This window comes from Salvelinus alpinus, chromosome 31 (genome assembly GCF_045679555.1).
Source record: "Salvelinus alpinus chromosome 31, SLU_Salpinus.1, whole genome shotgun sequence".
NCBI lineage: Eukaryota > Metazoa > Chordata > Actinopteri > Salmoniformes > Salmonidae > Salvelinus > Salvelinus alpinus.
Window position 1 is genome coordinate 36,505,145 of NC_092116.1, and position 24,801 is coordinate 36,529,945.

General features: G+C 47.8%; 1 protein-coding gene across 4 annotated transcripts in view; it reads right to left on the reverse strand.

Moving 5' to 3' along the window:
• Positions 1-24,801, reverse strand: part of LOC139561219 (F-box/WD repeat-containing protein 7-like) — a 57,870-nt gene that overhangs the window by 4,369 nt on the left and 28,700 nt on the right. For all 4 annotated transcript variants that reach the window (XM_071378179.1, XM_071378178.1, XM_071378180.1 and 1 more), the window contains 9 exons: positions 21,563-21,695; positions 20,731-20,865; positions 19,935-20,058; positions 15,816-15,952; positions 11,136-11,249; positions 4,891-5,072; positions 3,776-4,001; positions 3,241-3,451; positions 1,507-1,678 (listed from right to left, as the gene is read on the reverse strand). In XM_071378179.1, coding sequence (XP_071234280.1) covers positions 1,507-1,678; positions 3,241-3,451; positions 3,776-4,001; positions 4,891-5,072; positions 11,136-11,249; positions 15,816-15,952; positions 19,935-20,058; positions 20,731-20,865; positions 21,563-21,695 — 1,434 coding nt within the window. The remainder of the gene's footprint in view (positions 1-1,506; positions 1,679-3,240; positions 3,452-3,775; positions 4,002-4,890; positions 5,073-11,135; positions 11,250-15,815; positions 15,953-19,934; positions 20,059-20,730; positions 20,866-21,562; positions 21,696-24,801) is intronic.

The following is a 24,801-nucleotide window of genomic DNA, read 5'->3' on the forward strand; positions in this document are numbered from 1 at the left end:
AGAGAGGAGGAGGGTTACCAGTCTGGTGTTAGACGCCCTGGAGAGAGGAGAGAGAGGAGGAGGGTTACCAGTCTGGTGTTAGACGCCCTGGAGAGAGGAGAGAGAGGAGGAGGGTTACCAGCCTGGTGTTAGACGCCCTGGAGAGAGGAGAGAGAGGAGGAGGGTTACCAGCCTGGTGTTAGACGCCCTGGAGAGAGGAGAGAGAGGAGGAGGGTTACCAGTCTGGTGTTAGACGCCCTGGAGAGAGGAGAGAGAGGAGGGTTACCAGCCTGGTGTTAGACGCCCTGGAGAGAGGAGAGAGAGGAGGAGGGTTACCAGTCTGGTGCTAGACGCCCTGGAGAGAGGAGAGAGAGGAGGAGGGTTACCAGTCTGGTGCTAGACGCCCTGGAGAGAGGAGAGAGAGGAGAGAGAGGAGGAGGGTTACCAGTCTGGTGTTAGACGCCCTGGAGAGAGAGGAGGAGGGTTACCAGTCTGGTGTTAGATGCCCTGGAGAGAGGAGAGAGAGGAGGAGGGTTACCAGTCTGGTGTTAGATGCCCTGGAGAGAGGAGAGAGAGGAGGAGGGTTACCAGCCTGGTGTTAGACGCCCTGGAGAGAGGAGAGAGAGGAGAGAGAGGAGGAGGGTTACCAGTCTGGTGTTAGACGCCCTGGAGAGAGGAGGGTTACCAGCCTGGTGTTAGACGCCCTGGAGAGAGGAGAGAAAGGGGGAGGGTTACCAGCCTGGTGTTAGACGCCCTGGAGAGAGGAGAGAGAGGAGGAGGGTTACCAGTCTGGTGTTAGACGCCCTGGAGAGAGGAGAGAGAGGAGGAGGGTTACCAGTCTGGTGTTAGACGCCCTGGAGAGAGAGGAGGAGGGTTACCAGTCTGGTGTTAGATGCCCTGGAGAGAGGAGAGAGAGGAGGAGGGTTACCAGTCTGGTGTTAGATGCCCTGGAGAGAGGAGAGAGAGGAGGAGGGTTACCAGTCTGGTGTTAGACACCCTGGAGAGAGAGGAGGAGGGTTACCAGCCTGGTGTTAGACGCCCTGGAGAGAGGAGAGAGAGGAGAGAGAGGAGGAGGAGGAGGAGGGTTACCAGCCTGGTGTTAGACGCCCTGGAGAGAGGATAAGGTGAAATATGGAAGCAAACAAAGAATTTATCTATTTGACAAATGTAAATGTAAAAAAGCCGTGAGTTACTGGTTCCTGCACCATGGATAAACCCAGAAATAATCCAGCAGCAGCATCTCTTCAATAATCCAGCCCTACAGGCAGCAGCATCTCTTCAACCCTCCACTCTGCAGAGCCACCAGGTCTCTGATCCACTCCCCTGTGTGTATCCTAGTCATTTACCTGATCCTCCACACCACTCCCCCTGACCCTCCACTCTGCAGAGCCACCAGGTCTCTGATCCACTCCCCTGTGTGTATCCTAGTCATTTACCTGATCCTCCACACCACTCCCCCTGACCCTCCACTCTGCAGAGCCACCAGGTCTCTGATCCACTCCCCCTGTGTGTATCCTAGTCATTTACCTGATCCTCCACACCACTCCCCCTGATCCTCCACTCTGCAGAGCCACCAGGTCTCTGATCCACTCCCCTGTCGCCAGGCTCCACAGCTTCACTGTCCCGTCATCTGATGAAGAGACCACCAGGGAGCGAGAGAATTGGAGACAGGTTACTGCCGACTGGTGCTTATGGGGACCTGGAGAGAGAAGGAGGGGGGGGGGGGGGACAGGGAGAGAGAGGGGGAGAGGGGGGAGGGACAGGGAGAGGAGCGAGACAGGGAGAGAGGGGGGGAGGGACAGGGAGAGAGGAGGGGGGGAGGGACAGGGAGAGAGGAGGGGGGGAGGGACAGGGAGAGAGGAGGGGGAGGAGGGACAGGGAGAGAGGAGGGGGAGGAGGGACAGGGAGAGAGGAGGGACAGGGAGAGAGGAGGGGGAGGAGGGACAGGGAGAGAGGAGGGGGAGGAGGGACAGGGAGAGAGGAGGGGGGGAGGGACAGGGAGACAGGTAGTTAGTTATTGGAGTACTGTAGACAGGTTAGTTGAGCAGTGAATTTTAAACACAGACCAGAAAGGTTTTCCACTGCCTCGCAAAGCATGGTGAAGTTATTCATTACACTTTGGATGGTGTATCAATACACTCAAGTCACTACAAAGATACAGGCGTCCTTCCTAACTTAGCTGCTGGAGAGGAAGGAAACCAAACAGGGATTTCACCATGAGGCCAGTGGTGACTTTAAAACACAGTTAAAAAGTTTAACCCTCTGGGGGTCTAAGTCATGTCTAAGTTGAGGGAGGGTTCAAAGCTAACATATAGAATTGTTTTAAAATGGTCATATCAAGGATTATTTATCTATAGGATTTTGAAATTTAAGACCACTTAAGGTAAAAAATATATATATATTTGGTTGAAACATTGAATTTGTCATTACTGCTATTAGCCAAGAGAAACACATTAAATAATAGATTCACTACACGGAACAACTGATAGTCACCAAAACCCCAATCTACAGGAAGTTAGTTTTGAAGGTGTTTACTATATCTGAGAGATATAACAAAGATCAGGAAACTAAGTCATTTATTTTTGGACAGTTATTTTTCAAACTGGTACCAGGGACCTTCGGACTAGTCTTGTGGGCGTCCTCGATCAAAATGACAGTAATGTAATTGTGTGTAGATGTCATTCTGTGTGATTATTTAGGTATTTAGTAAATAAATAATTAAACCCAGGTTTTGTATTGCTGATTCAACTTGTTAGCCAGGGTTCGTGAAAATAACCAAGAATTTACAACTTTCAGATGAGACTGAAACAAGGTGACGATTAAATATTGACTGCTATTGATGTAAAAGATTACTAGGTCTTTAAGAGTTTATTCGGAAGATAACAGCTCTATAAACACTCTTCCGTGGTGCCCCGACTTTCTAGTTAATTACATTTACATGATTAGCTTAAATCAGGTAATATTAATTACAGAGAAATTATTTTATAGAATAGCATGTCATATCACTTAATCCGGCATAGCCAAAGACACGACAGTAACCTAAACCTATCCATATTACATTGAACTGGGTGAATTGAATGCCCCCCCCCCCCCCCTCCGTCTCCTCCTGATTTACACTGACCTTCAGTACCCCCCCCCTTACCCAAAACATCTCACTAAACAAAGGTCTAGCTTTTAACCACACACCTGTAGACATAGACTAGAGAGGACTGACAGTAAACGTGTACACACACACACACACACACACACACACACACACACCTTGCAGTGTGTGGAGACACTGTCCAGTCCGTATATCCCAGACCCTGACCGTAGAGTCAGCGTTGCCAGACACCAGGATGTTGTTCTTCAGTTCCATACCGCTGGTCAGCGATTGGTGGCCGGTCAGCGTGTGGACGCACGCCCCCGTCACTACGTCCCATACTCTGATGGAGGTGTCCAGAGATCCGCTGACCACGTAGGCGCCGTCAAACTGGACGAGGATGGAGGGTTAACGTCAGGACAACCAACAACTGGGGTCATAATCTTTATAATAAACCGGTTAGAAAATAGATTGTTCCGGAGACTGACTGAGAGGGAAGGCCAGGTGTGTCTGTTCTAACCACTAGATGTAGTGAATAGACTGTTAGTGTGTCCCTGCAGAGTGTGTAGACAGGTCTGTGTGTGTGTGTGTGTGTGTGTGTGTGTGTGTGTGTGTATTCCTACCTGTAGTGAATAGACTCTGTTCGTGTGTCCCTGCAGTGTGTGTAGACAGGTCTGTGTGTGTGTGTGTGTGTGTGTGTGTGTGTGTTCCTACCTGTAGTGAATAGACTCTGTTCGTGTGTCCCTGCAGTGTGTGTAGACAGGTCTCTGTCTCAGGGTCCCAGACTTTAACCATGAAGTCGTATCCTCCGCTGACCACCCTGCGCCCGTCATACTGTACGCACCGCACGGCCGCCACATGACCCGTCAGGACGTGGAGACACTCGCCAGAATCTACGTCCCACAGACGCAACGTAGCGTCACGGCTACCGCTCACAACCCTGGGGGGGAGGATGGGGGAGAGGAGAGCAGGATGGGGGAGAGGAGAGCAGGATGGGGGAGAGGAGAGCAGGATGGGGGAGAGGAGAGCAGGATGGGGGAGAGGAGAGCAGGATGGGGGAGAGGAGAGCAGGATGGGGGAGAGGAGAGCAGGATGGGGGAGAGGAGAGCAGGATGGGGGAGAGGAGAGCAGGATGGGGGAGAGGAGAGCAGGATGGGGGAGAGGAGAGCAGGATGGGGGAGAGGAGAGCAGGATGGGGGAGAGGAGAGCAGGATGGGGGAGAGGAGAGAAGGATGGGGGAGAGGAGAGAAGATGGGGGAGAGGAGAGAAGATGGGGGAGAGGAGAGCAGGATGGGGGAGAGGAGAGCAGGATGGGGGAGAGGAGAGCAGGATGGGGGAGAGGAGAGCAGGATGGGGGAGAGGAGAGCAGGATGGGGGAGAGGAGAGCAGGATGGGGGAGAGGAGAGCAGGATGGGGGAGAGGAGAGCAGGATGGGGGAGAGGAGAGCAGGATGGGGGAGAGGAGAGCAGGATGGGGGAGAGGAGAGCAGGATGGGGGAGAGAGAAGATGGAGGAGAGAAGATGGTTGGAGAGGAGAGAAGATGGGGGAGAGGAGAGAAGATGGGGGAGAGGAGAGAAGATGGGGGAGAGGAGAGAAGATGGGGGAGAGGAGAGAAGATGGGGGAGAGGAGAGAAGATGGGGGAGAGGAGAGAAGATGGGGGAGAGGAGAAATATTGAGTTGGAGAGAAATAATCTGGGTGTGAACAGGAGTGTGTGTCCGTCCAACTCATTGTGGTGTAGATCCTATGGCAGATGTGTCCAAACAGGGTGTGTGTGTGTGTGTGTGTGTGTGTGTGTGTGTGTGTGTGTGTGTGTGTTGGTTAACTCACTGTTTGTCATGCAGGTGTATACAGCGTACAGTAGAGGTGTGTCCGTACAGGGTGTGAACACACTCTCCGCTCTCCGCGTCCCAAACCTTCAGAGTCCTGTCTGTCGACCCACTGATCACGATGTTACCACTCATCTGACTGGACCACACGCCTCCTGTATGGCCTACTAATGTACGCAGACACTGGAGGAGGAGAGGGGGAGGGAGGGAGAGAGGGAGGAGAGAGGGGGGAGGGAGAGGGGAGAGAGAGGGAGGAGAGGGAGAGGAGGGAGAGAGGAGGGAGAGAGGAGGGAGAGAGGAGGGTGAGGAGAGAGGGGGGAGGGAGAGAGGGAGGAGAGGAGGGAGAGAGAGGGAGAGAGAGGGAGAGAGAGGGAGAGAGAGGGAGAGAGGAGAATTTAGCACTCATTCAACTTCAGCGTTAGGAACAGTTATAGCAAGCAAACAAACTCCAACAGGGAGCAGCAGGAGGTCTGTCTGTCTAACCTCCAACAGGGAGCAGCAGGACGTCTGTCTGTCTAAACTCCAACAGGGAGCAGCAGGACGTCTGTCTGTCTAAACTCCAACAGGGAGCAGCAGGACGTCTGTCTGTCTAACCTCCAACAGGGAGCAGCAGGACGTCTGTCTGTCTAAACTCCAACAGGGAGCAGCAGGACGTCTGTCTGTCTAAACTCCAACAGGGAGCAGCAGGACGTCTGTCTGTCTAACCTCCAACAGGGAGCAGCAGGACGTCTGTCTGTCTAAACTCCAACAGGGAGCAGCAGGACGTCTGTCTGTCTAAACTCCAACAGGGAGCAGCAGGACGTCTGTCTGTCTAACCTCCAACAGGGAGCAGCAGGACGTCTGTCTGTCTAAACTCCAACAGGGAGCAGCAGGACGTCTGTCTGTCTAAACTCCAACAGGGAGCAGCAGGACGTCTGTCTGTCTAACCTCCAACAGGGAGCAGCAGGACGTCTGTCTGTCTAAACTCCAACAGGGAGCAGCAGGACGTCCGTCTGTCTAAACTCCAACAGGGAGCAGCAGGACGTCCGTCTGTCTAAACTCCAACAGGGAGCAGCAGGACGTGTGGATCTATATGACAGTGAAAGCTCTCATCACACCGTATATATCACCCAGTTTAGATGAGCGGTGGCATTCTGCAACGTGAGAATGTTAGGTTTTATTATTAAACCCCCTTTCTGCTGACTGCTGCATTCCTGACTGGCTGGCTACTTCTCAGAGAGAGAGAGAGAGGGGGGGAAGAGAGACAGAGAGAGAGACAGAGAGAGAAAAGAGAGACAGAGAGAGAGAGAGAGAGAGAGAGAGAAAAGAGAGACAGAGAGAGAGGGGGGAAAGAGAGAGGGGGGGAAGAGACAGAGAGGGAAAGAGAGAGAGGGGGGAAAGAGAGAGAGAGAGAGACAGAGAGGGGGGGAAGAGACAGAGAGGGGGGAAAGAGAGAGAGGGGGGAAAGAGAGAGGGGGGGAAAGAGAGAGAGGGGGGAAAGAGAGAGGGGGGGAAAGAGAGAGGGGGGGAAAGAGAGAGAGAGAAAAGAGAGAGAGAGAAAAGAGAGAGAGGGAAAAGAGAGAGAGGGAAAAGAGAGAGAGAGAGAGGGAAAAGAGAGAGAGAGAGAGGGAAAAGAGAGAGAGAGAGAAAAGAGAGAGAGAGAGAGGGAAAAGAGAGAGAGAGAGAGGGAAAAGAGAGAGAGAGGGAAAAGAGAGAGAGAGGGGGAAGAGAGAGGGGTGAGGGAGAGAGAGAGAGAGAGAGGTGAGACAGAGACAGATACAGAGAGAGAGACAGACAGAGACAGAGAGAGAGCCAGAGAGAGAGAGACAGGGGAGAGAGAGAGGGGGGGAAAGAGAGAGAGGGGGGAGAGAGAAGGGAGATAAGGGAAACCAGAGGAGTACAAACAGCATTGTAAACAGCACCAATATGTATCTGTTTAGTGATCTTTCTGTTCTTACTTCAACTACATTAATAACACACTGGCCATATGTGATGATATGACAGTTGAAAGGTCAATATTTTATCAACCTCAGCGTTTACTGCTCATTTCTAACAGTTTCCTGCTCGTCATTTGCTTCTTTTCACATGCTTTGGCAATGTAAACATGTTCTCGTTGGTTTCCTAGCCGACGGTGTAAATATTGAGACGGTTTCGGCGCGGGTAGGGAGTGGTGCGTTCACACCTGAGATACCACACATACAACAGGCTCGTGTAGGAACGAGTACAGCTTACTGGAGGTATGTCCCAAAAACGGCAGTTCCCTGTGAACGATTCTTGAGCAAGTGAACTAAGTAGTACACTAGTATGTAGGGAACGGGGGTGCCATTTGGGAATCAGAGAGTTCTACATTTCTTAAAGAGAGTTACCTCATTAAACTATACTGATAAAGCCCTCAACACACACACACACACACAGCGCCAGGGCGGGGTTAGTCTGTCACTAACTCAACTGACAGAAACGAGAGACTTAATAGCACCACACACACCAGGGTTCTCAGTATTCCCGTCAGGGTTTCCGTCAACCGGTAAATTGGCGTCTTTCGGTCCCAAAAATTATAACGAAAAGCCGATTCAATAAAAATAAAAAATTGTACTATTCATTGATGAAATATGATGGAAGGACATTTGACTGGTCCGGGCTTATTGGTCTAAAGGTCCATTTGAAAAATGTAGCGGAATTAAAATTGCCGTGTGCATTTTTTGTTAGTCGCTATGGATCTTATTTATCACACGCATACAGATAAAGACTGATTTGAATATCTGTCACACCGCTCTAGAGCTGCTGCTACTGGAGGGCCTGAGTGACACACCGCTCTAGAGCTACTGGAGGGTCTGAGTGACACACCGCTCTAGAGCTGCTGCTACTGGAGGGTCTGAGTGACACACCGCTCTAGAGCTACTGGAGGGTCTGAGTGACACACCGCTCTAGAGCTACTGGAGGGTCTGAGTGACACACCGCTCTAGAGCTACTGGAGGGTCTGAGTGACACACCGCTCTAGAGCTACTGGAGGGTCTGAGTGACACACCGCTCTAGAGCTGCTGCTACTGGAGGGTCTGAGTGACACACCGCTCTAGAGCTACTGCTACTGGAGGGCCTGAGTGACACACCGCTCTAGAGCTACTGGAGGGTCTGAGTGACACACCGCTCTAGAGCTACTGGAGGGTCTGAGTGACACACCGCTCTAGAGCTGCTGCTACTGGAGGGTCTGAGTGACACACCGCTCTAGAGCTACTGCTACTGGAGGGTCTGAGTGACACACCGCTCTAGAGCTGCTGCTACTGGAGGGCCTGAGTGACACACCGCTCTAGAGCTGCTGCTACTGGAGGGCCTGAGTGACACACCGCTCTAGAGCTGCTGGAGGGCCTGAGTGACACACCGCTCTAGAGCTGCTGCTACTGGAGGGCCTGAGTGACACACCGCTCTAGAGCTACTGGAGGGTCTGAGTGACACACCGCTCTAGAGCTGCTGCTACTGGAGGGCCTGAGTGACACACCGCTCTAGAGCTGCTGGAGGGCCTGAGTGTCACACCGCTCTAGAGCTGCTGGAGGGCCTGAGTGACACACCGCTCTAGAGCTGCTGGAGGGCCTGAGTGACACACCGCTCTAGAGCTGCTGTTACTGGAGGGCCTGAGTGACACACCGCTCTAGAGCTGCTGTTACTGGAGGGCCTGAGTGACACACCGCTCTAGAGCTGCTGGAGGGCCTGAGTGACACACCGCTCTAGAGCTGCTGCTACTGGAGGGCCTGAGTGACACACCGCTCTAGAGCTGCTGGAGGGCCTGAGTGACACACCGCTCTAGAGCTGCTGCTACTGGAGGGTCTGAGTGACACACCGCTCTAGAGCTGCTGGAGGGCCTGAGTGACACACCGCTCTAGAGCTGCTGCTACTGGAGGGTCTGAGTGACACACCGCTCTAGAGCTGCTGCTACTGGAGGGCCTGAGTGTCACACCGCTCTAGAGCTGCTGTTACTGGAGGGCCTGAGTGACACACCGCTCTAGAGCTGCTGTTACTGGAGGGCCTGAGTGACACACCGCTCTAGAGCTGCTGCTACTGGAGGGCCTGAGTGACACACCGCTCTAGAGCTACTGGAGGGCCTGAGTGACACACCGCTCTAGAGCTGCTGTTACTGGAGGGCCTGAGTGACACACCGCTCTAGAGCTGCTGCTACTGGAGGGCCTGAGTGACACACCGCTCTAGAGCTGCTGCTACTGGAGGCCCTGAGTGACACACCGCTCTAGAGCTGCTGCTACTGGAGGCCCTGAGTGACACACCGCTCTAGAGCTGCTGTTACTGGAGGGCCTGAGTGACACACCGCTCTAGAGCTACTGGAGGGTCTGAGTGACACACCGCTCTAGAGCTGCTGCTACTGGAGGGCCTGAGTGACACACCGCTCTAGAGCTGCTGCTACTGGAGGGCCTGAGTGACACACCGCTCTAGAGCTGCTGCTACTGGAGGGCCTGAGTGACACACCGCTCTAGAGCTGCTGGAGGGCCTGAGTGACACACCGCTCTAGAGCTGCTGCTACTGGAGGGCCTGAGTGACACACCGCTCTAGAGCTACTGGAGGGCCTGAGTGACACACCGCTCTAGAGCTGCTGCTACTGGAGGGCCTGAGTGACACACCGCTCTAGAGCTGCTGCTACTGGAGGGCCTGAGTGACACACCGCTCTAGAGCTACTGGAGGGCCTGAGTGACACACCGCTCTAGAGCTGCTGGAGGGCCTGAGTGTCACACCGCTCTAGAGCTGCTGGAGGGCCTGAGTGACACACCGCTCTAGAGCTGCTGGAGGGCCTGAGTGACACACCGCTCTAGAGCTGCTGGAGGGCCTGAGTGACACACCGCTCTAGAGCTGCTGCTACTGGAGGCCCTGAGTGACACACCGCTCTAGAGCTGCTGCTACTGGAGGCCCTGAGTGACACACCGCTCTAGAGCTGCTGTTACTGGAGGGCCTGAGTGACACACCGCTCTAGAGATGCTGCTACTGGAGGGCCTGAGTGTCACACCGCTCTAGAGCTGCTGTTACTGGAGGGCCTGAGTGACACACCGCTCTAGAGCTGCTGCTACTGGAGGCCCTGAGTGACACACCGCTCTAGAGCTGCTGTTACTGGAGGGCCTGAGTGACACACCGCTCTAGAGCTGCTGTTACTGGAGGGCCTGAGTGACACACCGCTCTAGAGCTGCTGTTACTGGAGGGCCTGAGTGACACACCGCTCTAGAGCTACTGGAGGGCCTGAGTGACACACCGCTCTAGAGCTGCTGGAGGGCCTGAGTGACACACCGCTCTAGAGCTGCTGCTACTGGAGGGCCTGAGTGACACACCGCTCTAGAGCTGCTGCTACTGGAGGGCCTGAGTGACACACCGCTCTAGAGCTGCTGCTACTGGAGGGCCTGAGTGACACACCGCTCTAGAGCTACTGGAGGGTCTGAGTGACACACCGCTCTAGAGCTGCTGCTACTGGAGGGCCTGAGTGACACACCGCTCTAGAGCTACTGGAGGGTCTGAGTGACACACCGCTCTAGAGCTGCTGCTACTGGAGGGCCTGAGTGACACACCGCTCTAGAGCTACTGGAGGGCCTGAGTGACACACCGCTCTAGAGCTGCTGTTACTGGAGGGCCTGAGTGACACACCGCTCTAGAGCTGCTGCTACTGGAGGGCCTGAGTGACACACCGCTCTAGAGCTGCTGCTACTGGAGGGTCTGAGTGACACACCGCTCTAGAGCTACTGGAGGGCCTGAGTGACACACCGCTCTAGAGCTGCTGTTACTGGAGGGCCTGAGTGACACACCGCTCTAGAGCTACTGGAGGGTCTGAGTGTCACACCGCTCTAGAGCTGCTGCTACTGGAGGGCCTGAGTGACACACCGCTCTAGAGCTACTGGAGGGCCTGAGTGACACACCGCTCTAGAGCTGCTGTTACTGGAGGGCCTGAGTGACACACCGCTCTAGAGCTGCTGCTACTGGAGGGCCTGAGTGACACACCGCTCTAGAGCTGCTGTTACTGGAGGGCCTGAGTGACACACCGCTCTAGAGCTACTGGAGGGTCTGAGTGACACACCGCTCTAGAGCTGCTGCTACTGGAGGGCCTGAGTGACACACCGCTCTAGAGCTGCTGTTACTGGAGGGCCTGAGTGACACACCGCTCTAGAGGTAAAGGACATCTAGTGTCCACATAAGTTTATATCCCTCTCTCCCTGGTCAATACACCACACATTTCATGTCCTTCCCTTTCTCTGAAACAAGGTAGTAGTGTGTATATATCAGCCTTACCTTGCTGGTCAGGGCAGACCAGACTTTCAGAGTGTTGTCATCAGATCCACTGACGATGAGGTCACCACAGAACTGCAGACATGTGATCACATGATCATCATGACCCTTCAGGACCTGGGGGGGGGGGGCAGACAGAGACCGTGTGAGAGAGTTATAGGAATGTTAAAGATGAATCCAGAGAGAATATACAACACGCCTTTAATCCAAGCTACAACTGGGGGTGTGTTCACGGAAACCGTTTAAGAACCAAGACGAGGATACGTTTCTATATTGGAGAAATTCAGGTAGGTCCCTCTTCGTTTCGTTTCATTCCGTTTTTAGAAACGTTTAGCGGCAGAATCGGCCTAATGAACACGCACCTGTATACCTCTACCTGACCCATCAACACACACACACACCTGTATTACCTCAATGGCACAGAGACATACCCAGAGTGAGGGTTATATAATACCTTAGGTGAGGTGATATCCCCAGTCCTCTCTATATAATACCTTAGGTGAGGTGATATCCCCAGTCCTCTCTATATAATACCTTAGGTGAGGTGATATCCCCAGTCCTCTCTATATAATACCTTAGGTGAGGTGATATCCCCAGTCCTCTCTATATAATACCTTAGGTGAGGTGATATCCCCAGTCCTCTCTATATAATACCTTAGGTGAGGTGATATCCCCAGTCCTCTCTATATAATACCTTAGGTGAGGTGATATCCCCAGTCCTCTCTATATAATACCTTAGGTGAGGTGATATCCCCCAGTCCTCTCTATATAATACCTTAGGTGAGGTGATATCCCCAGTCCTCTCTATATAATACCTTAGGTGAGGTGATATCCCCAGTCCTCTCTATATAATACCTTAGGTGAGGTGATATCTCCCAGTCCTCTCTATATAATACCTTAGGTGAGGTGATATCTCCCAGTCCTCTCTATATAATACCTTAGGTGAGGTGATATCCCCAGTCCTCTCTATATAATACCTTAGGTGAGGTGATATCCCCAGTCCTCTCTATATAATACCTTAGGTGAGGTGATATCTCCCAGTCCTCTCTATATAATACCTTAGGTGAGGTGATATCTCCCAGTCCTCTCTATATAATACCTTAGGTGAGGTGATATCTCCCAGTCCTCTCTATATAATACCCTAGGTGAGGTGATATCCCCAGTCCTCTCTATATAATACCTTAGGTGAGGTGATATCTCCCAGTCCTCTCTATATAATACCTTAGGTGATGTGATATCTCCCAGTCCTCTCTATATAATACTTTAGGTGAGGTGATATCTCCCAGTCCTCTCTATATAATACCTTAGGTGAGGTGATATCTCCCAGTCCTCTCTATATAATACCTTAGGTGATGTGATATCCCCAGTCCTCTCTATATAATACCTTAGGTGATGTGATATCCCCAGTCCTCTCTATATAATACCTTAGGTGATGTGATATCCCCAGTCCTCTCTATATAATACCTTAGGTGATGTGATATCCCCAGTCCTCTCTATATAATACCTTAGGTGATGTGATATCCCCAGTCCTCTCTATATAATACCTTAGGTGAGGTGATATCTCCCAGTCCTCTCTATATAATACCCTAGGTGAGGTGATATCCCCGGTCCTCTCTATATAATACCTTAGGTGAGGTGATATCTCCCAGTCCTCTCTATATAATACCCTAGGTGAGGTGATATCCCCAGTCCTCTCTATATAATACCTTAGGTGAGGTGATATCACCAGTCCTCTCTATATAATACCTTAGGTGAGGTGATATCCCCAGTCCTCTCTATATAATACCTTAGGTGAGGTGATATCCCCAGTCCTCTCTATATAATACCTTAGGTGAGGTGATATCCCCGGTCCTCTCTATATAATACCTTAGGTGATGTGATATCCCCGGTCCTCTCTATATAATACCTTAGGTGAGGTGATATCCCCGGTCCTCTCTATATAATACCTTAGGTGAGGTGATATCTCCCAGTCCTCTCTATATAATACCTTAGGTGAGGTGATATCCCCAGTCCTCTCTATATAATACCTTAGGTGAGGTGATATCCCCAGTCCTCTCTATATAATACCTTAGGTGATGTGATATCCCCAGTCCTCTCTATATAATACCTTAGGTGAGGTGATATCCCCAGTCCTCTCTATATAATACCTTAGGTGAGGTGATATCTCCCAGTCCTCTCTATATAATACCTTAGGTGAGGTGATATCCCCAGTCCTCTCTATATAATACCTTAGGTGATGTGATATCCCCAGTCCTCTCTATATAATACCTTAGGTGATGTGATATCCCCAGTCCTCTCTATATAATACCTTAGGTGAGGTGATATCCCCAGTCCTCTCTATATAATACCTTAGGTGATGTGATATCTCCAGTCCTCTCTATATAATACCTTAGGTGAGGTGATATCTCCAGTCCTCTCTATATAATACCTTAGGTGAGGTGATATCCCCAGTCCTCTCTATATAATACCTTAGGTGAGGTGATATCTCCCAGTCCTCTCTATATAATACCTTAGGTGATGTGATATCTCCCAGTCCTCTCTATATAATACCTTAGGTGATGTGATATCTCCCAGTCCTCTCTATATAATACCTTAGGTGATGTGATATCTCCCAGTCCTCTCTATATAATACCTTAGGTGATGTGATATCCCCAGTCCTCTCTATATAATACCTTAGGTGAGGTGATCTCCCCAGTCCTCTCTATATAATACCTTAGGTGAGGTGATCTCCCCAGTCCTCTCTATATAATACCTTAGGTGAGGTGATCTCCCCAGTCCTCTCTATATAATACCTTAGGTGAGGTGATATCTCCCAGTCCTCTCTATATAATACCTTAGGTGAGGTGATATCTCCCAGTCCTCTCTATATAATACCTTAGGTGATGTGATATCCCCAGTCCTCTCTATATAATACCTTAGGTGATGTGATATCCCCAGTCCTCTCTATATAATACCTTAGGTGAGGTGATATCTCCCAGTCCTCTCTATATAATACCTTAGGTGAGGTGATATCTCCCAGTCCTCTCTATATAATACCCTAGGTGAGGTGATATCCCCAGTCCTCTCTATATAATACCTTAGGTGATGTGATATCCCCAGTCCTCTCTATATAATACCTTAGGTGATGTGATATCCCCAGTCCTCTCTATATAATACCTTAGGTGAGGTGATATCCCCAGTCCTCTCTATATAATACCTTAGGTGATGTGATATCCCCGGTCCTCTCTATATAATACCTTAGGTGAGGTGATATCCCCGGTCCTCTCTATATAATACCTTAGGTGAGGTGATATCCCCGGTCCTCTCTATATAATACCTTAGGTGAGGTGATATCTCCAGTCCTCTCTATATAATACCTTAGGTGAGGTGATATCCCCAGTCCTCTCTATATAATACCTTAGGTGATGTGATATCCCCAGTCCTCTCTATATAATACCTTAGGTGAGGTGATATCCCCAGTCCTCTCTATATAATACCTTAGGTGAGGTGATATCCCCAGTCCTCTCTATATAATACCTTAGGTGATGTGATATCTCCAGTCCTCTCTATATAATACCTTAGGTGAGGTGATATCTCCAGTCCTCTCTATATAATACCTTAGGTGAGGTGATATCCCCAGTCCTCTCTATATAATACCTTAGGTGATGTGATATCTCCCAGTCCTCTCTATATAATACCTTAGGTGAGGTGATATCCCCCAGTCCTCTCTATATAATACCTTAGGTGAGGTGATATCCCCAGTCCTCTCTATATAATACCTTAGGTGAGGTGATATCCCCAGTCCTCTCTATATAATACCTTAGGTGAGGTGATATCCCCAGTCCTCTCTATATAATACCTTAGGTGAGGTGATATCCCCAGTCCTCTCTATATAATACCTTAGGTGAGGTGATATCTCCCAGTCCTCTCTATATAATACCTTAGGTGATGTGATATCTCCCAGTCCTCTCTATATAATACCTTAGGTGATGTGATATCCCCAGTCCTCTCTATATAATACCTTAGGTGAGGTGATCTCCCCAGTCCTCTCTATATAATACCTTAGGTGATGTGATATCCCCAGTCCTCTCTATATAATACCTTAGGTGATGTGATATCCCCAGTCCTCTCTATATAATACCTTAGGTGAGGTGATATCCCCAGTCCTCTCTATATAATACCCTAGGTGAGGTGATATCCCCAGTCCTCTCTATATAATACCTTAGGTGATGTGATATCTCCCAGTCCTCTCTATATAATACCTTAGGTGATGTGATATCTCCCAGTCCTCTCTATATAATACCTTAGGTGATGTGATATCCCCAGTCCTCTCTATATAATACCTTAGGTGAGGTGATCTCCCCAGTCCTCTCTATATAATACCTTAGGTGATGTGATATCCCCAGTCCTCTCTATATAATACCTTAGGTGATGTGATATCCCCAGTCCTCTCTATATAATACCTTAGGTGAGGTGATATCCCCAGTCCTCTCTATATAATACCCTAGGTGAGGTGATATCCCCAGTCCTCTCTATATAATACCTTAGGTGATGTGATATCTCCCAGTCCTCTCTATATAATACCTTAGGTGATGTGATATCCCCAGTCCTCTCTATATAATACCTTAGGTGAGGTGATATCCCCAGTCCTCTCTATATAATACCTTAGGTGAGGTGATATCCCCAGTCCTCTCTATATAATACCTTAGGTGAGGTGATATCCCCGGTCCTCCAGTTGCTCTCTATCCGGTGTTGTTGTACGTAGGCAGTCTTCCAGGGGGAGTGGAGAAACCCAGGTTTTAGAGTCTTCCTCCTTTTAACTATCAGGGATTCTTCTATACCTGGGAACACAGGGTTTAAATAACTATTACAATATACTCATTTACCAGACGCTCTTATCCAGCGCGACTTACGGATGTTTCAGCGAGACGGCTCGGGGATTTGAACCAGCGACCTTTCGGTTACTGACCCAAGGCTCTTAACCGCTAGGCTACATGCCATAGAACCTCGATACCTACACACACACATTAAAACATAAATATGAGGCTTTAGCAATAGCATTATCACAAACTCAGAGAGATAGAGGGGGGGGGGGGATGACGAACTGATAGGCTAACATCAAGCATCTTCGCTAACGCTAGCCCCTATAGCTTATTGGTATGGAGGTAATATAATGCTAACGCTAGCCCCTATAGCTCATTGGTATGGAGGTAATATAATGCTATCGTTAGCCCTTATAGCTCATTGATATGGAGGTAATATAATGCTAACGCTAGCCCCTATAGCTCATTGGTATGGAGGTAATATAATGCTATCGCTAGCCCCTATAGCTCATTGGTATGGAGGTAATATAATGCTAACGCTAGCCCCTATAGCTCATTGGTATGGAGGTAATATAATACTAACGCTAGCCCCTATAGCTCATTGGTATGGAGGTAATATAATGCTAACGCTAGCCCCTATAGCTCATTGGTATGAGGTAATATAATGCTAACGCTAGCCCCTATAGCTCATTGGTATGGAGGTAATATAATGCTAACGCTAGCCCCTATAGCTCATTGGTATGAGGTAATATAATGCTAACGCTAGCCCCTATAGCTCATTGGTATGAGGTAATATAATGCTAACGCTAGCCCCTATAGCTCATTGGTATGAGGTAATATAATGCTAACGCTAGCCCCTATAGCTCATTGGTATGAGGTAATATAATGCTAACGCTAGCCCCTATAGCTCATTGGTATGAGGTAATATAATGCTAACGCTAGCCCCTATAGCTCATTGGTATGAGGTAATATAATGCTAACGCTAGCCCCTATAGCTCATTGGTATGGAGGTAATATAATGCTAACGCTAGCCCCTATAGCTCATTGGTATGAGGTAATATAATGCTAACGCTAGCCCCTATAGCTCATTGGTATGGAGGTAATATAATGCTAACGCTAGCCCCTATAGCTCATTGGTATGGAGTAATATAATGCTAACGCTAGCCCCTATAGCTCATTGGTATGGAGGTAATATAATGCTAACGCTAGCCCCTATAGCTCATTGGTATGGAGGTAATATAATGCTAACGCTAGCCCCTATAGCTCATTGGTATGGAGGTAATATAATGCTATCGCTAGCCCCTATAGCTCATTGGTATGGAGGTAATATAATGCTAACGCTAGCCCCTATAGCTCATTGGTATGGAGGTAATATAATGCTAACGCTAGCCCCTATAGCTCATTGGTATGGAGGTAATATAATGCTAACGCTAGCCCCTATAGCTCATTGGTATGAGGTAATATAATGCTAACGCTAGCCCCTATAGCTCATTGGTATGGAGGTAATATAATGCTAACGCTAGCCCCTATAGCTCATTGGTATGAGGTAATATAATGCTAACGCTAGCCCCTATAGCTCATTGGTATGAGGTAATATAATGCTAACGCTAGCCCCTATAGCTCATTGGTATGAGGTAATATAATGCTAACGCTAGCCCCTATAGCTCATTGGTATGAGGTAATATAATGCTAACGCTAGCCCCTATAGCTCATTGGTATGAGGTAATATAATGCTAACGCTAGCCCCTATAGCTCATTGGTATGAGGTAATATAATGCTAACGCTAGCCCCTATAGCTCATTGGTATGGAGGTAATATAATGCTAACGCTAGCCCCTATAGCTCATTGGTATGAGGTAATATAATGCTAACGCTAGCCCCTATAGCTCATTGGTATGGAGGTAATATAATGCTAACGCTAGCCCCTATAGCTCATTGGTATGGAGGAAATATAATGCTAACGCTAGCCCCTATAGCTCATTGGTATGGAGGTAATATAATGCTAACGCTAGCCCCTATAGCTCATTGGTATGAGGTAATATAATGCTAACGCTAGCCCCTATAGCTCATTGGTATGGAGGTAATATAATGCTAACGCTAGCCCCTATAGCTCATTGGTATGGAGGTAATATAATGCTAACGCTAGCCCCTATAGCTCATTGGTATGAGGTAATATAATGCTAACGCTAGCCCCTATAGCTCATTGATATGGAGGTAATATAATGCTAACGCTAGCCCCTATAGCTCATTGGTATGAGGTAATATAATGCTAGCTGCTCTCTCGTTTGTATAGCACATAACCAAAAGTATGTGGACACCTGCTCATCGAACATCTCATTCCAAAATCATGGGCATTAATATGGAGTTGGTCCCTCCTTTGCTGCTAAAACAGCCTCCACTCTTCTGGGAAGGCTTTCCACTAGATGTTGGAACATTGCTGAAGGGACTTGCTTCCATTCAGCCACAAGAGCATTAACGAGGTTGGGCGATTAGGCCTGGCTCGCAGTCGCCGTTCCAATTAATCCCAGTAAGGTAGAGGTCAGGGCTCTGTGCAGGCCAGTCAAGTTCTTCCACACCGATCTTGCTAAACTATTTCTGTATGGACCTCGCTTTGTACTAAAACAGTAAAGGAACTTCCCCAAACTGTTGCCACAAAGTTGGAAGCACAGAATCTTCTAGAATATCATTGTATGCTGTAGCGTAAAGATTTCCCTTCACTGGAACTAAGGGGCCCGAACCATGGAAAACAGCCCCAGACCATTATTCCTCCTCCACCAAACTTTACAGTTGGCACTATGCATTCGGGCAGGTAGCGTTCTCCTGTCATCTGCCAAACCCAGATATGTCCATCCATCACTCCAGAGAACACGTTTCCACTGCTCCAGAGTCCAATGGCGGCCAGCTTTACACCCCTCCACCCGACGCTAGGCATTGAGCATGGTGATATTAGGTTTGTGTGTGGCTGCTCAGCCATGGAAACCCATTTCATGAAGCTCCAGACACACAGTTCTTGTGCTGACGTTGCATCCAGAGGCAGTTTGGAACTCTGTGGTGAGTCTTGGAAACGAGGACAGACGACTTTTTACGCGCTTCAACACTCGGCGGTCCTGTTCTGTGAGCTTGTGTGGCCTACCACTTCGCGGCTGAGCCGTTGTTGCTCCTAGATGTCTCCACCTGTCTGACCTGGGAAGCTCTAGCAGGGCATTCATTTGACTGCCTTGTTGGAAAGGTTTCATCCTATGACGGTGCCATGTTGAAAGTCACTGGGCTCTTCAGTATGGGCCATTCTACTGCCAATGTTTGTCTATGGAGATTGCATGTCTGTGTGCTTGATTCTATACACCTGTCAGCAACGGGTGTGGCTGAAATAGACAAATTCACTCATTTGAAGGGGTGTCCACATACTTTTGTATACAGTATGTGTGTGTAATGCTACCGCTGGTATGGCTGTAATGCTAACGCTAGCTGCCATTCCATTGGGATGGCTGTAATGCTAATGCTAGCTGCCATTCCATTGGTATGGCTGTAATGCTAATGCTAGCTGCCATTCCATTGGTATGGCTGTAATGTAATGCTAACGCTAGCTGCCATTCCATTGGTATGGCTGTAATGCTAACGCTAGCTGCCATTCCATTGGTATGGCTGTAATGCTAATGCTAACGCTAGCTGCCATTCCATTGGTATGGCTGTAATGCTAATGCTAGCTGCCATTCCATTGGTATGGCTGTTATGTTAGCGGTGAATCCTAGCTGACTGGCAGAGAGCCCAGTGCTACTCACAGACTGACGCAGTGATAGGCTGTTGCAACACTGCAGAGTGGAGGAGTGGTCAGGGTGTGTGTGTGTGTGTGTGTGTGTGTGTGTGTGTGTGTGTGTGTGTCTATATTAAAAGAAGAGTTATGGCTTTTGCTCAGGTAGTTTAATATAAACGCCAGTGTGTGTCTTTACGTGTGTGTGTGTGTGTGTGTGTGTGTGTGTATGTGTGTGCGTGTAAAGACGTACCCTCCTCCCGACACTTCTCCCTCCACAGCAGGTTATCCTCAGCCAGTATCCTCCAATAGGAACAGGTCTGAGCAGCTAGCATCAGATCTCTGGGCTCCAGGAACATCAGGACATACAGGGACAACTACAGGAGAGACACATTCATATCAACATCAGGACATACAGGGACAACTACAGGAGAGACACATTCATATCAACATCAGGACATACAGGGACAACTACAGGAGAGACACATTCATATCAACATCAGGACATACAGGGACAACTACAGGAGAGAGAGACATTCATATCAACATCAGGACATACAGGACAACTACAGGAGAGACACATTCATATCAACATCAGGACATACAGGTACAACTACAGGAGAGAGACACATTCATATCAACATCAGGACATACAGGGACAACTACAGGAGAGAGACATTCATATCAACATCAGGACATACAGGACAACTACAGGAGAGACACATTCATATCAACATCAGGACATACAGGGACAACTACAGGAGAGACACATTCATATCAACATCAGGACATACAGGACAACTACAGGATGTGTGTGTGTGTGCATATCCTTCCCGTGAGCCGTGTGTGTCCTTCCTGTGTGTGTGTGTGTGTGTGTGTGTGTGTGTGTGTGTGTGTGTGTGTGTGTGTGTGTGTGTGTGGTGTGCATATCCGTCCCGTGAGCGTGTGTGTCCTTCCTGTGTGTGTGAGAGCATATCCGTCCCGTGAGCGTGTGTGTCCGTCCCGTGACCGTGTGTGTCCTTCCTGTGTGTGTGTGTGTGTCCTCTCACCTCTTTGGGCAGCAGGGAGATGAAGTCTCGTTGGAACTGAGGCTCAATAACCTGCATCATGTGCTTCACCTGATTGGACTCACAGCTGTCAATCAAGTCATCCAGAGCCAATAGACGCTCAGGACCACTCCACGCCTAAAGGGGGAGGGGCAGGAATACATATTTGATCAAAACTGTCAGCAAGGTTAAAAAGGTGGCTACTTTGAAGAATCTCAAATATATATAATTTGATTTGTTTAACACTTATTTTGGTTACGTGTGGAAGATGGAACACTGGGAATCAGAAAGATAAACATTCCTTCCTGTGTTCAACATTCATTAATACTACAGAACCACAGAGGGTCCAGAACCACAGAGGGTCCAGAACCACAGAGCTGTACACCATTCATTAATACTACAGAACCACAGAGGGTCCAGAACCCTAGAGCTGTTCACCATTCATTAATACTACAGAACCACAGAGGGTCCAGAACCCTAGAGCTGTTCACCATTCATTAATACTACAGAACCACAGAGGGTCCAGAACCACAGAGCTGTTCACCAGATATTTGATCCTGCCTCCTAGCAGGAGGAAAATGAATGGAGGTGGTGCTGGAGGGAGGAGAGGTGTTTAATTATTTAATTAGCTGAGGTTGGTTCTCCTCTAATCGCATCACTCCATCCCAGAAAGCACTTCTCTCTCTCCCTCTGTTTGTAAAGCCCTCCAGGTTCCCAGGGCTTAATGGCTGTAGTTAGTGGTTGTCGGGGAGACGCCGCAGCAGAGTCAGAGACAGGAAATGTAAAGCGATACTTCTCAGTTTATGAGAGAGGGCCGGGTGTGTTTCTCTCTCACCTGGAAGGTGTGAAGCCAGTCCTGTAGGCCGGAGGGGGGCGGGCCTGAGGTGACACGTCTCCGCTGGGCTGAATGCCCATTGGCTGCTCGCAGGTCCCCAAAGGTAGTGGGCGTGGTCTGGAATGGAACGGGACTGGAGAGAGAGAGAGAACATGAGAAAGAGAGGTTGAGAATTAGAATTAAAAAAGGTATTGTCGGATATTATTTATCCTAATCAGACAGTTTTTTTTACATGGACGAGACATTGGAGATAATATAAGACAAGTACTGGAAACAATAGAACACTGAAGAATCTGGGAAATCAGGCCTGGTTTTCATAGCCGACTTTGAAAAGGATTTTGATCAAGTACGACTAGAATTTACATATAGGAGAATCTCATATAAATGGGTTAAAGTTATGTATAGGCAGGGGTGTTAAGTACTTGAGTAAAAATAAAGTACTACTTAAGTCGTTTTTGGGGGGGGGGTATCTGTACTTTACTATTTATATTTTTGACAACTTATACCTTACTACATTTTCCCTGACACCCAAAAGTACTCATTACATTTTGACAGGAACATGGTTCAATTTAAACACTGGATCAACAGAACATCCCTGGTCATCCCTACTGCCTCTGATCTGGCGGACTCACTAAACACAAATTATTCCTTTGTAAATGATGTTGGAGTGTTGGAGTGTGACCCTGGCTATCTGTAAATATATAAAATGGTGCTGTCTGGTTTGCTTAATATAAGGAATTAGAAATTAATTATACATTTAATTTTGATACTTCAGTATAATTTAGTTATAACATTTACTTCGATAATGAAGTATATTTAAAACCAAATACTTTTACTGGGTGACTTTCACTTTTAATTGAGTCATTTTCTATTAAGGTATCTTTACTTTTACTCAAGTATGACAATTGAGTACTTTTTCCACCTATGTGTTTAGGTAACAATAGTAACCCTAGTAACCCCTTATTCTTAAATAAATAGGGTAAAGTTAAGTATAGTAACCCTAGCTGTAAAATAGTAAATAAATGGCTACTTCTCAGAAAGTATTAAACTGTCAAGAGGAGTTAAACAAGGTTGTCCACTATCAGCATATATATTTATTATGGCCATCGAAATGTTAGCTGTTAAAAATCATATTCAATATTAATATCAAAGGCCTAGAAATCCAGGGCTTAAACACAAAAGGTGTCATTGTGAACTGATGATTTTTATATATTTTTTTACACACCTTTATTTAACTAGGCAAGTCAGTTGAGAACAAATTATTTTCAATGACGGTCTAGGAACAGTGGGTTAACTGCCTTGTTCAGGGGCAGAACGACAGATGTTTACCTTGTCAGCTCGGGGATTCAATCTTGCAACCTTTCGGTTACTAGTCCAAAGCTCTAACCACTAGGCTGCCTCACACCATTCATTTAAAACCACAATCTGAATCCCTCCACAGCCTCAGAGGATCGAGATAATTTTTCTAACCTCTCTGGAGGTTACAACCAAATTATGATAAATGTACTATATTACTTATTGGATTACTAAAAAATATAACTTTTACATTACCGTGTAGTTAACTAATAAAATGGTAAATTATATGAGCAAAAAATATTCAATTTCACTTGTAATGGCAAGCTAGACAAATTTAAAATGGGCCTATTTATATAACGAACATGCATTCAGAGGGCAGAAGTTATTAAATATTCAAGCATTGGACTTCTCACTAAAGGCTTGAGTTATAAAACAAACTATAATTAAACCCGAAATGGTTCTCCAGGACATAAGTAAAGCTTATGTCTTTACAGTGTTCAAGAATGGCCTTTTCCCCTTTATTCAGATTACAACCATTCACTTAAATATATCATTGAAATCTCCAAAATATCCCTATTTTTAAAACAAGCCATAGAAAGTTGGTTGCAATTACAGTTTAATCAGAAAAGACAGAAAAAATATTACAACAGATATTATGGTTAAACTCAAATATACTAATTGATAATAAACCATTTTTTGTGATGAATTTTTTTTGGGTATAATCTTCGTAAATGATATCATAAATAGGACTGGAGGAGTTGTCACACATGCATCTAACATAAATATATGGAAATCGCTGCTCTACCCAAAATTACAACCAACTGGAAGGGGGAGAAAGTAAGGAACTTGTCTGTCGGCATTAAAGACCAAAATCGTCTCAAGAAAATTGTGATAATTAAAAAAGTATACCAGTTTAATTTAAGGATTTAAAAAAATTGACAGCTGTGCCATATAGATTGGAGGGAGGGGCCAGTTGGGAGGAGATTTTTTTACGTACCGATTCCATGTCACATGGTTTATGAACTGATACACAAAACACCAGATTCAAAACTTTGTTTTCAATAGAAATCATTAAACAAAATTCTTGCAAACAATAAAATGATATATGACGAGCTAAATGCCTTTTATGCTCACTCGAGGCAAGCAAAACTGAAACATGCACGAGAGCACCAGCTGTTCTGGATGACTGTGATAACGCTCTCAGTAGCCGATGTGAGCAAGATCTTTAAACACGTCAACATTCACAAAGCCACGGGGCCAGACGGATTACCAGGACGTGTACACAGAGCATGCGCTGACCAACTGGTAAGTGTCATTTTCAACCTCTCCCTGACTGAGTCTGTAATACCTACATGTTTCAAGCAGACCACCATAGTCCCTGTGCCCAAGGAAGCGAAGGTAACCTGCCTAAATGATAGCTGCCCCGAAGCACTCACGTCTGTAGCCATGAAGTGCTTTGAAAGGCTGGTCATGGCTGACATCAACACCATCATCCCGGAAACCCTAGACCCATTCCAATTCGCAAACCGCCCCAACAGATCCACAGATGACGCAATCTCTATTGCACTCCACACTGCCCTTTCCCACCTGGACAAAAGTAACACTTATGTGAGAATGCTGTTCATTGACTACAGCTCAGGGTTCAACACCATAGTCCCCACAAAGCTCATCACTAAGCTAAGGACCCTGGGACTAAACACCTCCCTCTGCAACTGGATCCTGGACTTCCTGACGGGCCACCCCCAGGTGGTAAGGGTAGGCAACAACACATCTGCCGTGCTGATCCTCAACCCCGGGAACCCACAGGGGTGCGTGCTTAGTCCCCTCCTGTACTCTCTGTTCACCCACTCCAATACCATCATTAAGATTGCTGACGACACAACAGTGGTAGGCCTGAACACCGACAACGACGTGACTGCCAGTTCTCTGACTTCCTCCCTATA